The 17,099-nt window shown below is 35.0% G+C and overlaps 1 protein-coding gene across 18 annotated transcripts in view; it reads left to right on the top strand.

The window, feature by feature from the left end:
* The window catches only part of LOC118143009 (uncharacterized), a 286,473-nt gene that overhangs the window by 70,402 nt on the left and 198,972 nt on the right, over positions 1-17,099 (top strand). For 15 of the 18 annotated variants that reach the window (XR_013520541.1, XR_013520542.1, XR_013520540.1 and 12 more), the window contains one exon: positions 7,089-7,566. The exons of 1 other annotated variant lie outside the window; for it this stretch is intronic. Coding sequence is in view for 3 of the 17 variants with exons in the window: in XM_078333040.1 (XP_078189166.1) it covers positions 7,089-7,148 (60 nt within the window). In the remaining 14 variants the exon portion in view is untranslated. Of the gene's footprint in view, positions 1-2,168; positions 2,266-7,088; positions 7,567-17,099 lie in introns of all 18 variants that reach the window. 2 more of the 18 variants (XR_004727027.3, XM_078333041.1) reach the window with 1 other exon arrangement.

The raw sequence follows: 17,099 nt of genomic DNA, 5'->3' as shown, positions 1-17,099 counted from the left end.
CAAGAGTGATAGGAGCCCCAGAGGCTTAGTAATATATAATATGTATTCTTTTCCCTTAGTAATATATAATATATATTCCCTTCCATTAATAATATATAATATGTAAAATTGGATATGTGCCTATATTTGTGTGTGTATCTATTTTTCATAATGCCCTTTGGGATCACAGCACAGCAACCATGTTTACATTATAAAAAATACTTAGAAAAGGAATATAATGATGAAAGTGGTCTTCCAGCTATGCCCATCATGAAGTATGAAAGCCATGTAATTATTGATGAAATAATATTTAATAATTCTCATAAGTGCCCTTTCCCAAGAGGACATAGGTACCATAATACAACAATCATACTTGTAGGTGTTTTAAAGAAAGTGACTAAAAATAAATAATTTGGAGAAAAGATACTTGGCCCAATTGTGACAGTAGCTTGATATCTGTCAATGCAAATTTTCTTGTTATTCTAAACTCTGAATTTTGATTTGGGTTTGTTTTCAAATTTAAAAAATATTGAAAGTATCTAAAGAGTTATGTCATGGTAAGTCTCTTATATTCTTGCATGAGTATAAGATATTCTAGGCCTTTGAAACCTGCCCATTTTCAGCTTTGTGTGTCAATTAAAAGGAGTGGAATTGCGGGAAGAGGAGGGAGTTTATACAGTGAAAGAAACATAAAAGGTGAAGAGAACATGGAAAAATGCTTAAATGGTCCTTTACGTTCCTGTATTCATTAAGTTTCTCTAGTGGAATGTGAAGTAGATATTACAGGCAGTAATAGAAGGAAATCATTGCAGAATTCTGTGTGTTCTCTTGCACTGAGCAGGAACTAAAAGAAAGTGGGGGCAGAAGGATACATCTTAGTGATTCCACAAAGCCAGCATATATTCTCAGCAGAGGGGCAAAAAAAGTACAGTATATCTAATTGCTTGTAAAATTTAGGTCCATTGACCATCATTTAATTACAGTCCACCAAATCCTACATTATATTAAAAAAAAAGTGCAACCTCAAAGAATTAAAATAAAATGACATTTTGGCTGAGGAAAAGTTCCATAATCTTACAGGGTTATGATTTAATATCTCATACAGCGTAACCATCAGTAATACCAAAGACATAATGAAATCACTTTTGAAAGAGACCGTAATTTAGGGTTTTCTATTTAGATTTGAAATTTTTGAAGGGGAAGAAGGCAATTGATGGAATCAGCATCAGATTTAAGCCAGCACAGACACTCAAAGCAGATTTTTAAAACAATCTAAATGGCTATTTGAACATTCAGAGATCTTGCACAGATAATTGATTTAAAGACTTCTCAATTTATCAGAATACCCCAAGCATTTTAATAGGAGTTGCTTTAATTACATAGTGGCTAATACTGGATATTTCAGAACCCATTTCTTAAGGATCTGCAGAGTGTGCAAAGTCCTGCTGAGCAGACTTTGCCCTGAGATGTTGATGGCTAGCTGGGTCTTAACTGACTCAGCAAGACCCAACTGACCTGCAGAATAGAAAGTGTATACCTTCACTTTCTTCACTTTTCATTGACACTGACCCAAGACTGCCCCCCAGCTCTGCACTCATCTTTTCTTGAACGATGAAGGAGTGCTTAAGAATACTGTGTTAGCTTGCTTATTCACCAAGGCCATCTAACACATGTCTTATAACATGCACACTGGAGTATTTTGTGATGTATATGTTTTCAGTCACCTTGAGAGTTTCACTAGCCAAATAATTTATTTCACATGTGCTTGTAGGAAGGCCAGGGGTTTGAAATTTTTTTTTTATTACTACCAGTTGAGTGCAACATAAACCATTGACCTGAGTTTACTGAACTGATACTATTTCTTTCCCTTGAAGACACTCCCCACACCTACACTAATTAAAGGAAGAAAATGGATATCTAAATTGGGATTCTGATCTTCATTATGATTTAATTCAACAAATTGCTTAAAAGTAAGAATTATTTACACTAAACTTACTTGGTTAAATACTAATGGTCTTCAACCAAGGATAACCAAAGAGTATTTGTGATAATCTCTTATAGAACAAAACAGATGTGTAAAACAATTTAATTATGTAAATAATAATCATGCTGCATATAACAGAAGTGTAGGGATGGCCACTGTCTTGCTATTAATTATCATACCCATGACAATATCCTTTCTGATTTAGGGTTGGGATCAACAGAAACAGCCTCCTCTTTCTCTATTCAGTGCTGCCATTTCTTAGAACCTTGGCTGCAAGGGAATTCTTGTGTTACTACTATAGGGTAAGTGGTTAAATCTCACATATGCTGAACTTACATCTGAGAAAAAAGTCATATTCTTTATATCTAATGTTTTTTTTTTTCTGAAGCTTAGATTCTCTTTAATGGTGGTAGGAGGAGCTAGGATAAATGGGATTCTAAACATATCATTTAAAGGTAACTCATCTCTTTCATTTTAAAATGGTTTGTTTTTCCCTTTCTCCTAGCCGTCATGATACCTGGATATAGCTTGAGGCATCAGAAAATCTCTAATTTGACTAGTGGTATCCCTTAGGATGTCCTTTGTCCCAGTTGGTTGTTGCTCATCCTGCTGTCATCTACTTCTGACATCTATGGTAGATGAAAGTCATGTTTATGTTTTACTTTGTTTTCTCTGCACTGCAAGTGCCTGCAGGTCCTTTTCCTTGTACAAACAGGTTACACTGTTCTGACATGGCTCCACTTTAGTCTCTGCTGCCACTGCTGTTCTGCTGAAGCTCAGTCATGATACTCATCTGACCCCTTCTTAATTAACCAATGATTTCTCTGTTCCCCACTGTGGGCACACAGTGACTTTTGAGACAGTTCCTTCATTAGGCTTAGAGTGTGTGGAATCAAAGGTGAGAGGAGGGTGGAGGACTATTTATGAGCATTTAGCCCTCATTACTCAGCTGCAGTTGCTTACTATTGTTATGCAGTACTAGGCCAATTGGCCTCTTCCTTAAGTCCCAACATGTTGCAGGGCCCCAGCCTTTTTTTATTTTAGCCACCCCCACCTCCATTCCTCTCCTGGGGCTTCCATCACTGCTCAGTCTTCATCTTGAGGCTTACCCTAAAGTGAACCAGACTGAGGTGAAATGGAGAACTAAAAACGCTGGTATCTGGCCTCCTGCTTTTTTCTCTCCCTTTCTCCTACCCTGTTCCCTCTACAGACTCTTATGTGTGTTTTCTCTGGAACAGCCTGTAGTTGCTTTCTTTCCACCGATATTCTACATAATAAAACATAAATTTTAGGTCTCCAGAATGTTTTAACTTGTAAGAAAAATTGGAATTTTAAAATTCTTTTGTCTTTTATTTATGTCTGGATTTCAAATCTGCTGTTTTATTGATACTGCAAACCCTGATTTACCACAAACACTTGGCAACTTTGTTCAGATTATTTCAGAATTTCTCCAGAATCATGGAAACCTTAAGATTTAATGAATGAAAGTCAAAAAGATTATAATTCAGAGTGATTACATGATTTGATTTTTGAATAATGTTACACCCATTTCTGAGACGACAATGTAATACTAAAATGAGGATTCTGAGATATTTCACAAACCAAGTGAAAAATTACATTTTAGCTCAGAATTTTTTGGCTCGCCATACTGTGGAACACTTTATCTTTATTTTCTATCTTACTCTCATGTCATTTCATGGCTATTGTCTTCTCATCTCTTTGTGTTTTTCTCTCACGGACCAGCTTTCTCTAAATCCTAGTCTACAAGATGAAAAATATGAGAGGCTCTCCAGTTTTTACATTTCCATTTCCCTTTCAAGAATCCAGCTTTAAATGGGACTGGAATTCCACTGTACTCTTTAAGTTTACTAAAGAGGAAACATTAATACCCATAACTTGGATCATGAGCCCATCTTTCATTAAACCTTTGGGTAAGGGGGAAAAAATAGGATGGTGTAAGTATGGAATCATTCTTCATATGAATCAGGGTTGGAAGTGAGATTTCCTTCCCTTCTTTTCTTCTCTCTCTTTCTGTCTCTTTTTTTAAGAGAAAGCATGTCAGATAAATATATATAAATGTCAGCTATAATCTTTCTAGAATTTCTGTTGGTTTATTTCTATTTACTTAGTAAATAAATCTGGTACTCCTTTGTGTAGTTCTCCGAAGATATAAATGGGAAAAAAATTTTTTTTGTAGAATTTGACTTTTTTTTTAATTTGTAGACTCAAACTCTTTTAAACCAATTCTTCTGTAATGGCTCAGATAATGTGTCATAACAAATTATTTAAGTATAAAACAAAGCAAAAACAAAGCCTCTTGTGTTATCCATATTTTCTAGAAAAAAGATCACAGTTATTCAAGAGGTATTTTTATTTCTATTCTCTAGTACTTTGTAATTTTTCAGTCACTAACTTATATGGAATATTTACTTTTTTCAGTGCACACTATTTTAACTAATTTGTTCATCTTGCATCTACTGTGGTGTTACTTTAAAGTCTTACAGTTTAACTTGTATCTTAACTAATACAATATTATGAAAAATACATATTTTTTATTTTAACTTATTGACATAATTACATTATGTTTCTAATATTGAACCATCTTTGCATTCCACTTATAAACTATTTATGGGGTATGTTACTTTTAAAGCTTAGAGGATTATTCTAATTGTTCATTAAATTATAATTTTGTTTTGGATTATGCAATAAGATATCAAAATTATCTTGAAAGATTTTTTGTGAACCTGTCTTTGGCAAGTATTGGTATCAGTGTTCTACTGCTTTTATAAAAGAGGTTTGCAAGCATTGCGTTTCTTAGTTCTCTTCAATAATGTAAGCAGAATTAGTACAACTGGTTGGTTTACGTTTTGAAGGTTTAAGCATTTAACTTAAAGAGTTCATTATCTGCACTATCTGGATGTTACTCTGCCAGATTTATTATTTTCATATGTAATTTTATTTGTTTAATTTTCCGTGTTTTCTTCATTATTCATAATTAACTTACTCTAAAAATTGCATATTTTCTTTAGGTTTTATTTATTTACATAGAATCAAAGTATTCTTATATTTAAAATTATTTTATTTTTTACTTTTAAGTTTGACAAAAGTATCATAATAAAGAAAAATAGAACTTACTTATTTTAAAGGCAAAAGTATAAAAGACTATACTTAAGTGCCATTCAAAAATTGATTAATGTATAACCTCAAACAGAATGAACAGTTTTGTTCAGTGGAGTCGGTCAGTAAACTTATTGCCAAAATGAACTTACTGCCAAAGTTCAGTTTTTTGACTTATTACTTGTCATATCTTTTTAAATTCCACCTTAAAATAATATTGAGGAAAAAATGCCTGCCTTGTAATATTTTTCAGCTGCACTGAAATAATCAATAAAATTGCCTAGGCTAGTGCATAACACAGAGGTAATTCTCCATTAATTTTATTTTCATTCCAGATAAATATTCCACCTGATAAGAGTTTAAGTTAGAATTCGAAGATTATTCAAATTTTTTTTTGACCGAAGTTTCACTCTGTCACCCAGGCTGGGGTGCAGTGGCATGATCTTGGCTTACTGCAACTTCTGCTTCCCTGGGTCAAGGGATCTTCTGGCCTCAGCCTCCTCAGTAGCTGGAACCACAGGCATGAGCCACCATGTCTGATTAATTTTTATATTTTTTGTAGAGACAGGGTTTTGCCATATTGCACAGACTGTTCACAAACTCCTAGGCTCAAAGCTATCTGCCCACTTTGGCATCCCAAAGTGTTGGGATCACAGGTGTGAGCACTGCATCCAACCAATATTTTCAATTTAAATAAAATTAAATAAGGAAAGTCAAGTTACTACCACAGTAGATAATGATGTCAACCCTAGTGCCTTGTCCTAACCCTTCCAAAAACACATAAATAATTATGGAAAATGATAATAAATTTCTCCTTTGTAGAACTTTTCACATATGTGTAAAATATGGCCTTCCCTAAAAGGCTAGTGATACAAAATTATGTTACATATTTTAAAATAATTACATTTTAATTAAGCAAAAATATTAATTAAATTATATATTAATTGAATATATTGATTAGATGAAATTATATAACTAAATTAAAATTAATTAAAAAAATTGTATTGATTAAATACATTATTTTTATTTCAGTTCTCTCACAGTAATCAGTGTAAAGCAAAGCATCCTTTTCTCTGAGGTTCTATCTGGTATAAATCAGAAACTTGGTGTCTTGTATTAATCTAAGAAAACTTTTTTATTAGTTATATTTCATCAGAAGAAAAACCAAAAGTCTGGTCAGAACCTTTAAGAGTCCTATTATTCTTAAAGAATCTGACCAGACTTTTGGTTTTCTCTAACCAGACTTTTGCTTCTTTCATGGTTGCATATTATGGCTGCAAAAAACCGGGAGATCTAGATTGCCAATACAAGCTCCAGTTTAAGAAAAAGGCCCAAGTTAACTAACCATGGTATGATAAAAATTACCTAGTTCAAGCTGTGGAATTGCCTGATGCAACATCCAGGTTGCAACAGGATATGTGGTTACATCCAAGGACCAACATCATTGCTAATGAAACAGTATTTCATGAGATTTCAAGTTAAGGGATAGAGCATTACATCCAACTGCAAAGCTCAACATCACAGAAAATTGAATGAAATATCTTTCTGTTTTGCCATGACTCATCTCTTGTAATTCTTACAAACATACATGTGCACATATGCTTACACACATTTGTATACATTTTGCCAAATGCACACCATATTATTAGAATTATAAAGAGGTTTTAGGATGGTGACCAGATTAATTCATTCATTTGAAATATATAAGCAGAGTACCTATTGTTATCATGCATTGTTCTTGGTGATTAAAAAAAGCTTATAAAAGAGATTCCCAAATTGTCTTTTTAACTTCTTGTGTTCATTGTCTGTAACCTCGACTACTGCAACAGCTGCTACACTGCCTCTGATATTTGTGCTTTTCCAGAGTACAAAGTTTATCACTATCAGGTCATTTTCCTGCCTCTTGATGATTACCTATTTTCTTTGTCCATTTGTGTTGCTATAAAGGAGTACCTGAGCTTCGGTAATACATAAAGAAAGGAGATTTATTTGGCTTATTATTCTGCAGGTTGAACAAGAAGCATACCAGCATCTGCTTCTAGTGAAGGCTTCAGACTGCTTCCACTGATTGTGAAAGGCAAAAGGAAGCAGACCTGTGCAGAAATCATATGGTGAAGAGAGGAAGCAAGAGAGAGAGAGAGTGGGATGTGCCAGGCCCTTTTTCATAACCAGCTCTTGTCGGAAATAATAGAGCGAGAACTCCCCAATCCATTCATGAGGGATCTGCCCCCATGATGCAAACCCTCCCCTTTGCCTCTTCACCTCCAACACTGGGGATCAAATTGCAACATGAAATTTGGAGGGACAAACATCCAAATTGTAGCACACATTTTCCTAGCATGAAGTCTATCATCCTAAGTGTGCTTTACAAGACTTTCATGATAATGGCCTCAATTCAAGACTGTCTTGAGATATGAAGTCTAATGTCAAGAGTCGGGGACTCCAGAGTCACACATCTTGAGTTTGAATTCTGATTCTACTTCTAAGTAAGTATGTGAAGTATGTGATTGTGGACAAGTAATTTATCTTTTCTTTGCCTTTGTTTCTTCAGGTGTAAAATGAGAATCAAAAATATACCTGTGCGACAGCCTGTAGAAAATTAAATAAGTTGATTTATGTAAAGTGTGAAGAACAGTGTCTAGAACACAGCACTCAGCAAATTAGGCTAGGATTACCTGTTCAGTTTTGGACTTTCCAATTCATATCCTTAACTCCATGTTCATTTCTGTGATGCTGAGCAAACGAGGCCAATAAATGTGATGATCTTTTTTTACATTGCTCTTTATAAAGTCCCTACCCTTGGCCTGGCTATGTCCTACTTTGACTTTAGATCCATTTCAAAAACTTTAAAAAGTTTGATAGTTTACTCTACTTGCAAGCTAACAAGTTAGGTTTCAGTAGTTTTATAGATGCTGGCAGAAGATGGTACATTCCTGGGTCATGGAAAAAAAATACTAACCATGGCTACAGCAGTAGCAGAGTTTTAGGGTATATCTCTGATTCTATGACCCCCTGTTCCACAGGGTGATGCCAAGAGGGTTAAAGTGACATCTGCATACCTGTTGCATTACAGGAGAGAAACCTTGAGCTTAGGTAGCCTGACTTTTATAATGAACCATAAGCATGCCCACCTTTTGCAGCCGAGAGAGAGGCTATACTTCTAATACTGTAAGCAAACCTGCCTTTCGTTCTGGAAAGAGATTCGATATCTTCTAAGTCTGTTCACTGTACAAATATCATGAAAAGGTAGTTGGGACAAAGGAAGTCAGTACCTCTGCTGTAAGATGTAGAGAGGTGAAAGAACGCCATGGGAAACTTGACTGTCAACAGTCTTAACAGTTCTTCCATTCTGCCCTCATTCAAGACAGGGTTATTGGCCCATGTAGGCTATAAGCCCCTTGAAGACAGATTCTCTGTATTTCTTCCACTTACCGCAATTCCTAGCATAGTTCCTTGCACTTAGTAAGTACTCAAAAATAAGAGAATTTAATAGGAATGGCATTTTTTATTTCTACCATTCCTACTATAACCAGTTGGAGAATAAAATTGAAAAATAAGTCTCATTCATATCAGAAACAACTTTATAAATACTTCAGTAATGTACATGCTTCATGAAAAGTGTGCACAAACTTTATATAGAAATCTACAAAATGATATTAGTAACATAAAAAAGATTTAGGTATGTAGAGCTACATGCATAAAAATGGGAGCAGCACAGACCTTGAATTGCAATGAGAAACAGCTTTTATTTGCATCTTTGCAACTTAACAAGCTACATGCCCTTAGAAAAAAAGTGGAAGCTTTCATAACTTTTTTTTTGAGATGGAGTTTCACTTTTGTTGCCTAGGCTGGAGTGCAATGGCACAACCTCAGCTCACCACAACCTCCACTTCCTGGATTCAAGCAATTCTCCTCCCTCAGCCTCCCGATTAGCTGGGATTACAGACATGCACCATAATGCCTAGCTAATTTTGTGTATTTAGTAGAGATGGAGTTTCTCCATGTTAGTCAGGCTGGTTTCAAACTCCTGACATCAGGTGAATCACCCTCCTTGGCTTCCCAAAGTGCTGGGATTATAGGCATGAGCCTACTTTCATAACTTTTTATACATTTATTCAACAACTATTTACTGATCTCTCAGTAGAGGCCAGGCCCTTTTTCAATTGTAATTGTCTTTATTATTCAACCCTAATTACTAAGAGTGGCTTCTTAGAGTTAGTTTGTAATTTGATACAATAAAAGCAATTGTAATTTCTAAGCTTATTGACCATATAGGAAACATATTTGGGTCTTTATAAAAACGTATTATTATGTATAATATCATATATTAATACCGTGTGACATAAAACATATGAATAGTATGCCATTTATATAATTATATTATTCCTGTAAAGATTATTAACTCTATTTTTCATTTGTTTTATTTATTTTTTCCTAGAAATCCTGCTTTCTATTTCAAATAATGTCATATATATATATATACATATATCTACTAGTTAGTAATCATCAGTCATGCCAATAACTTGATAAGACTTGTTTTTTTTAATAAAAGAAGTAATTCATAATATAAATTCTGTATTTGTTCTGAAAGCTAACCAAGGCAGATAATTAGAAAACTCAGTAATGGTTTAAATTTGAATGATATCAGTAAGGCTCATAGCTGTGTATGTACCACTTTTTCTCTGTTTTAAAAAAAAATGTGGATATAGCCTCATAAAATATATGGGACTAATTCATTATCTTACACCAGACAACTAAATGATAATGTTTAGTATTGGTGTAATAACCAGACCCCTGGGCAAGACAGCTTCATTATCACTCCCAATAAGACAGCAAGACTACCATCACTGTCAAGGATCGTTGGGTGGTGTTTACAAATAGTTAACCAGCCTTCCTCACAGCTGTTCAAAACTGAGGGCTCATGAGCACTTATGCAAGCAGGGTAAAATCTTATAAGCACAGAAGAGCAGGAAGAGTGGTGGTACGCCAAATGCATAACAAATAAGAATTTTAATTCATCTCATCATGAAAACAATAAGGGATGAAGAAAGAGAGGACAGAGGTCTTGGATGCCCAGAATTAGAGACTTAACACAGATCAATAGTGCCTGTCAGACTTAATGAAGATTGTTTATAAACACATATTTGGCATATTTCAGAGCTGAATATAGGAAACAACTATTCAAGTGCTCTTTTGGTTGTGTGGCTACTGTTTGAGGATATTTAAAATTTAATCATTAAATTTAATCAATTTAATGGAGAATTTAGACTATCAAGTATTTAGATATTCATATAATTATAGTTTCTCTGGGATATTTCACAGTGTCATGTTTTAGAAGATGTTTAATGCTCCTCTAAGATTTTGCTACTCAATATATATTTCTGTGTGAAATATACAGACCAAAAATCTTTGGATAATAGTTTATTTAATCCAATGTAAAAATAGGAAAGTAATGAAATCTTCATCATTGTTTTGTGATTTTTTTAAGCCCAACCTCCTCATGTCAAATAAAACTGAGACAGAAATAAGTTAAAAGTCTTAGGAGAAGACCCAGACATTGTAAGTGGCAGAGCAGGAACTACAGCTCAGGTCTCCTGCACCTTGATCTGAAGTTATTTCCACTCACCTTTCTTTCAGGGCAAGGTCCTTCTATAACTGGAACTCCAAAATATAAGATTCTAGTAACTTGAGTATCTCGATGGATATAGCATGAATAAACACAGTCAGTATATGCTGTTTCTGAAAAGCAATGGACATTGATATCTGAAAACTCCTAGTTCCTTTTCCTGCTTTTATTTAACAACAGTGGCACATTCATGTTAAGCGATATTTACCTAATGTTGCAGAACCCTAGAATTTCATGCCTACCTTTGTTTTCAGGCATGCAATTTAGAATTTAGTTTAGTTCTCTTCCTGAGAAGTCAATTTATATTTTTTTCAATGCACAAAACTGATTTTTCTCAGTTAAGTGTGCATTGATTAATGACTCACAATAAGGTAGCACAGAGTCATAATTTGAGGAAGTTTCAAGGAATCAGATTTTTTTGTTCAGCTATTAGCTTTATTTTGCAAGTATTTTCTCAGTCATGGTATTTACATTTTTCTAATTCCATTGATAGTAAAATGAAAAGCATAAGTAGAATGCTTTTATAATTGATTTTATTTAATTTTTGTTAGCCAGAAAAATTCAATGAACCTCTCTAATCTTAGGTAGGAATTAAGACACATGTAAACTATATAATAATCTTCTACTTGTCTTCTTTATTTTTTTTAATAGTATGTAGCAATTGCAAAGTTAACACATCTTTGGTACACTGAAGTGGCATAGTACCACTTGATTGTGTCAGTTTTTAATACTCAATACATTACTAGTATTTCAATATCTTAAGAGCCTGGTTTCTGCACAAGTCCATGGAAACTGAACAACTGGCTCTTGAATGTTGACTGGATAAACAATGAAAACAAAGGCAGAAATAAACATGTTCTTCGAAACAAATGAGAACAAAGACACAACATACCAGAATCTCTTGGACACATTAAAAGCAGTGTCTAGAGGAAAATTTATAGCAATAATGCCCACATGAGAAGCAAGGAAAGATCTAAAAATCAACACCCTATCATCAGAATTGAAAGAGCTTGAGGAGCAAGATCCAAAATACTCAAAAGCTAGCAGAAGACAAGAAATAACTAAGATCAGAGCAGAACTGAAGGAGATAAAAAAGCCTTTCAAAAAATCAATAAATCCAGGAGCTGGTTTTTTGAAAAGATCAACAAAATAGACCAGTAGCCAGATTAATAAAAAAGAAAGGAGAGAATAATCAAATATATGCAATAAAAATGATAAAGGCAATATCACCACAGATTCCGCATAAATGCAAACCACCATCAGAGATTACTACAAACAACTCTATGCACATAAACCAGTAACCTGGAAGAAATGGATAAATTCCTGGACACTTAGAACCTCCCAAGCCTAAACAAGGAAGAAGTTGAAACACTGAATAGATCAATAACAAGGGCTGAAGTTGAGGCAGCAATTAATAGCTTACCAACGAAAAAAAGCCCAGGTTCAGATGGGTTCACAGCCGAATTCTATTAGACATACAAAGGAGATGGTACCACTCCTTCTGAAACTATTCGAAACAATACAAAAAAAAAAAAAAGGGAATCCTTCCTTCCCAAATCATTTTATGAGACCAACATCATCCTGATACCAAAACCGGGCAGATACTCAACAAGAAAACTTCAGGCCAATATCCATGATGAACATAGACGCAAAAATCTTCAATAAAATACCAGCAAACTGATTGCAATAGCACATCAAAAAGCTTATCCAGGCCGGGCGCAGTGGCTCAAGCCTGTAATCCCAGCACTTTGGGAGGCTGAGGTGGATGGATCACGAGGTCAAGAGATCGAGACCATCCTGGTCAACAAGGTGAAACCCCGTCTCTACTAAAAATACAAAAATTAGCTGGCATGGTGGCGTGTGCCTGTAATCCCAGCTACTCGGGAGGCTGAGGCAGGAGAATTGCCTGAACCCAGGAGGTGGAGGTTGCGGTGGTCCGGGATCGTGCCATTGCACTCCAGCCTGCGTAACAAGAGTGAAACTTCATCTAAGAGAAAAAAATAAAAGCTTATCCTGGTGATGCAAACCTGGTTCAACATATCCAAGTCTGTAAACGTAATTTACAACATAAACAGAACCAAAGACAAAAACCACATGATTATCTCAATAGATGAAGAGAAGTCCTTCGACAAAATTCAGTAGCCCTTTATGCTAAAAACTCAATGAACTAGGTATTGATGGAACGTATCTCAAAATAATAAAAGGTATTTACGACAAACCCACAGCCAATATCAGTCTGAATGGGCAAAAACTGGAAGCATTCCCTTTGAAATTTGGCACTAGACAAGGATGCTCTCTCTCACCACTCCTATTCGATATAGTATAGGAAGTTCTAGCCAGAAAAATCAGGCAAGGAAAAGAAATAAAGGGTATTCAGTTAGGAAAGGAGGAATTCAGATTGTCTCTATTTGCAGATGACATGATTGTATATTTAGAAGACCCTATCATCTCAGCCCAAAATCTCCTTAAACGGATAAACAACTTCAGCAAAGTCTCAGGATACAAAATCAATATGCAAAAATCACAAGCATTCCTATACACCAATAACAGACTTAAAGAGAGCCAAATCAAGAACGAACTGCCATTCACAATTGCTACAAAGAGAATAAAATACCTGGGAATACAACTAACAAAGGATGTAAAGGACCTCTTCAGGTACAACTACAAACCACTGCTCAACAAAGTAAGAGAGGACACAAACAGATGGAGAAACATTGCATACTCATGGTTAGGAAGAACCAATATCATGAAAATGGTCATACTGCTCAAAGTAATTTACAGATTCAACACTGTCCCCATCAAGCTACCAATGACCTTCTTCACATAACTGGAAAATACCACCTTAAACTTCATATGGAACCAAAAGAGAGCCCTCATAGCCAAGTCAATTCTAAGCAAAAAGAACAAAACTGGAGACATCAATGCTACCTGACTTCAAACTATACTACAAGGCTACAGTAATCAAAACAGCATGGTACTGGTACCAAAACAGAGATATAGACCAATGGAACAGAACATAGACCTTGGAGGCAACACCACACATCTATAGCCATCTGATCTTTGACAAAGCTGACAAAAGCAATGGGGAAAGGATTTCCTGTTTAATAAATGGTGTTAGGAAAACTGGCTAGCCATGTGTAGAAAGCAGAAACTAGATTCCTTCCTGACACCTTACACCAAGATTAACTCCAGATGGATTAAAGACTTAAACATAAGACCTAACACCATACAAACCTTAGAAGAAAACCTAAGCAAAACCATTCAGGGCATAGGCATAGGCAAAGATTTCATGACTAAAACACCAAAAGCATTGGCAACAAAAGCCAAAATAGACAAATGGGATCTAATTATACTCCAGACCTTCTGCATAGCAAAAGAAACAATCATTAGAGTGAACGGGCAACCAACAGAATGGGAAAAAATGTTTGCAATCTACCCATCTGACAAAGGAATTATATTCAAAATCTACAAGGAACTAAAACATATTTACAAGAAGAAAACCAAACAAACCCATTCAAATGTGGGCAAAGGATATGAACAGACACTTTTCAAAAGAAGACATATATGAAGCCAACAAACGCATGAAAAAATGCTCATCATCACTGGTCATTACAGAAATGCAAATCAAAACTATATTGATATACCATGTCATGCCACTTAAAATGGCGATCATTAAACAATCTGGAGACAACAGATGCTGGAGAGGATGTGGAGAAATAGAAACACTTTTACACTCTTGGTGGGATTGTAAATTAGTTCAACCATTGTGGAAGACAGTGTGGTGATTCCTCAAGGACCTAGAAATAGAAATTCCATTTGACCCAGCAATCTCATTACTGGGTATATATCCAAAGGATTATAAATCATTCTATTAAAAGGACACATGCACATGTATGTTCACTGTAGCACTGTTTACAGTAGCAAAGACTTGGAACCAACTCAAATGCCCATTGATGTTAGACTGGACAGGGAAAATGTGGCACATATGCACCATGGAATACTATGCAGCCATAAAAAACAATGAGTTTGTGTCCTTTGTAGGGACATGGATGAACCTGGAAACCATCATTCTCAGCAAACTGACACAGGGACAGAGAATCAAGCACCACATGTTCTTACTCATAGGCAGGTGTCAAACTATGACAACACATGGAAACAGAGAGGGGAGCATCACACACTGAGGTCTGGTGGCGGGGGGACTAGGGGAGGGACAGTGGGGAGTAGGGAGTTGGGAGGGATAACATGGGGAGAAATGCCAGATGTAGGTGATGGGGATGGAGGCAGCAAACCACATTGCCATGTATGTACCTATGCAACAATCCTGCATCTTCTTTACATGTACCCCAGAACCTAAAATGCAATTATATGTATGTGTGCGTGTGTATGTGTGTGTGTGTGTGTGTGTATATATATATATACATATATATAAGCCTGGTTTCACAGACACTACTTGCCTCGACTTATTCTGTAGAAAAAAGTCTAAATTTACAAGAAATGTTTAAAGAATTTTTATTATTTCTCTTCACATATAATAGTTCTAGTTATTCTTTAACATAAACATATTTCTCCATACAGGTAAATTGCTTCACTAACACCTAGTAGTTGTTTCTTTGAAAAGATTTAAAAAAATCAACAAATCTCTAGCTAGACTAAGAAAAAAATGCAAAAACAGCCAATAAAATCGGAAATAAAAGAGGAGACATAACAACTGAAAGCACAAGAATCACTAGAGACTATTATGAACAACAAATAAAGCCAACAAACTGGAAAATGTTTAAGAAATGGTTATTTTCCTGACACATGCAACTACCACAATTGAACCATGAATAACTAGAAAACCTGAACAAACCAATAGCAAGTAAAGGATTGAAGCCATAAAACAAGTCTCCCACCAAAGAAACGCTTAAGGCCTGATGGTTTCATGACTGAATTCTCCCAAGCATTTAAAGAAAACTAATAACAATTTATTCAAACTCTTCAAAATAAAAATTGATCAGGAGGAAATACTTTCAAACTCATTATATGAAGCCAACATTACTCAGTTATCCAAACTAGGCAAGGACACAACAAGAACAAAACTATAGGCCAGTATCACTGAATAATATAAATGCTAAAATCTTCCACAAAATACTAATAAACTGAATGCAACAACATGTTTTCACCATGATTGAATGGGATTTATCCCAGGGGTGCAATGAGTTCAACATAAACAAATGAATAAAATCGTTCATCACACTAACTGAACCAAGAACAAAATCCATATGATCATTTCAATACATGCTGAAAAAGCATTCAAAAAAATTCAACCTCTCTTTATATTAAAATCCTTCAACAAACTGGGTATGGAAGAACATACCTTAAAATAACAAAGGCCATAGACAGCAAACCCACAGCATCATACTGAACAGGGAAAATTGAAAGCCTTTCCTCTAAGATCTAGAATGTGACAACCCTTAGTTGTAGTAAACCACTAAGATTTTGTCAGAGTACAGTGTAACCTAGCAAAATTAACTAATTAATAAAATAGAACTTGTAGGTGGTGTACTGCTGAAATAAAACACCAGTATATGTGCCATTGGCTTTTGAACAGGGTAATTGTCCAAAAGCGTATTTATTGTTGATGGGATGCATGACAACTCATTATGCATGTGTGTAAGTGGAATTCATAATATAATTGTTGCCTATAATTAGAAGACATGTAATGTGTTGCATCAGCTTGAGCTGTAAGTGGAGAAGATGGAAAAGAGAAAGCTACTCATGTAATATTGGCAGCATTTGATAAAGTACTTGAAGAACAAGATGAGAAAAATAATTGGCCAGTTTACTAACAAAGACAAGAGATATGTTCCTTTACATTTTTGTTAGTAAAATGTAACATTGGGAAATTGTAGTGACAAAGGCCAGTTAACACTCAGCCTCATGACAGAGACCAAATTGGGGGTTAAGAGAGCTAAAGCCTGTTATTAAAACTCAAATAATTAATGTGGCACCCATTCAATCTTTGCAGCTGATCAAAATATCTCACGGAAAGGAAACTCAGAGTAAGACCTTCCCATAGAATCTTGCTAAGTTTAAAATATTGTCAACTAAAACTAGAGAGAAAAGCCTATTTCAGGGGAAAAAGTGTGTACATTGGCACTGGAAACTGGCATCAAGTAAGTAAAAATCTTACTATGTTTTTGAGAGAGTTATGCCAGCACTCTAACTTAAACAGACTATAATTATTTGAGACTTGAAATTCTTTTTGAGTCCTGAGGTGGCCAGAATAAGAAATAAAAATACAGAATGCCTAGTTAACTTTGAATTTCAGATAAATAACAATATTTTTAGTTTAATTATATCTCATGCAATATTTGGGACATACTTATACCAAAATATTATTTGTAGTTTATC

This window comes from Callithrix jacchus, chromosome 7 (genome assembly GCF_049354715.1).
Source record: "Callithrix jacchus isolate 240 chromosome 7, calJac240_pri, whole genome shotgun sequence".
NCBI classification, from domain to species: domain Eukaryota; kingdom Metazoa; phylum Chordata; class Mammalia; order Primates; family Cebidae; genus Callithrix; species Callithrix jacchus.
Note: the sequence above shows the minus strand (reverse complement) of the source record. Positions and strands in the feature narration are given on the sequence as shown.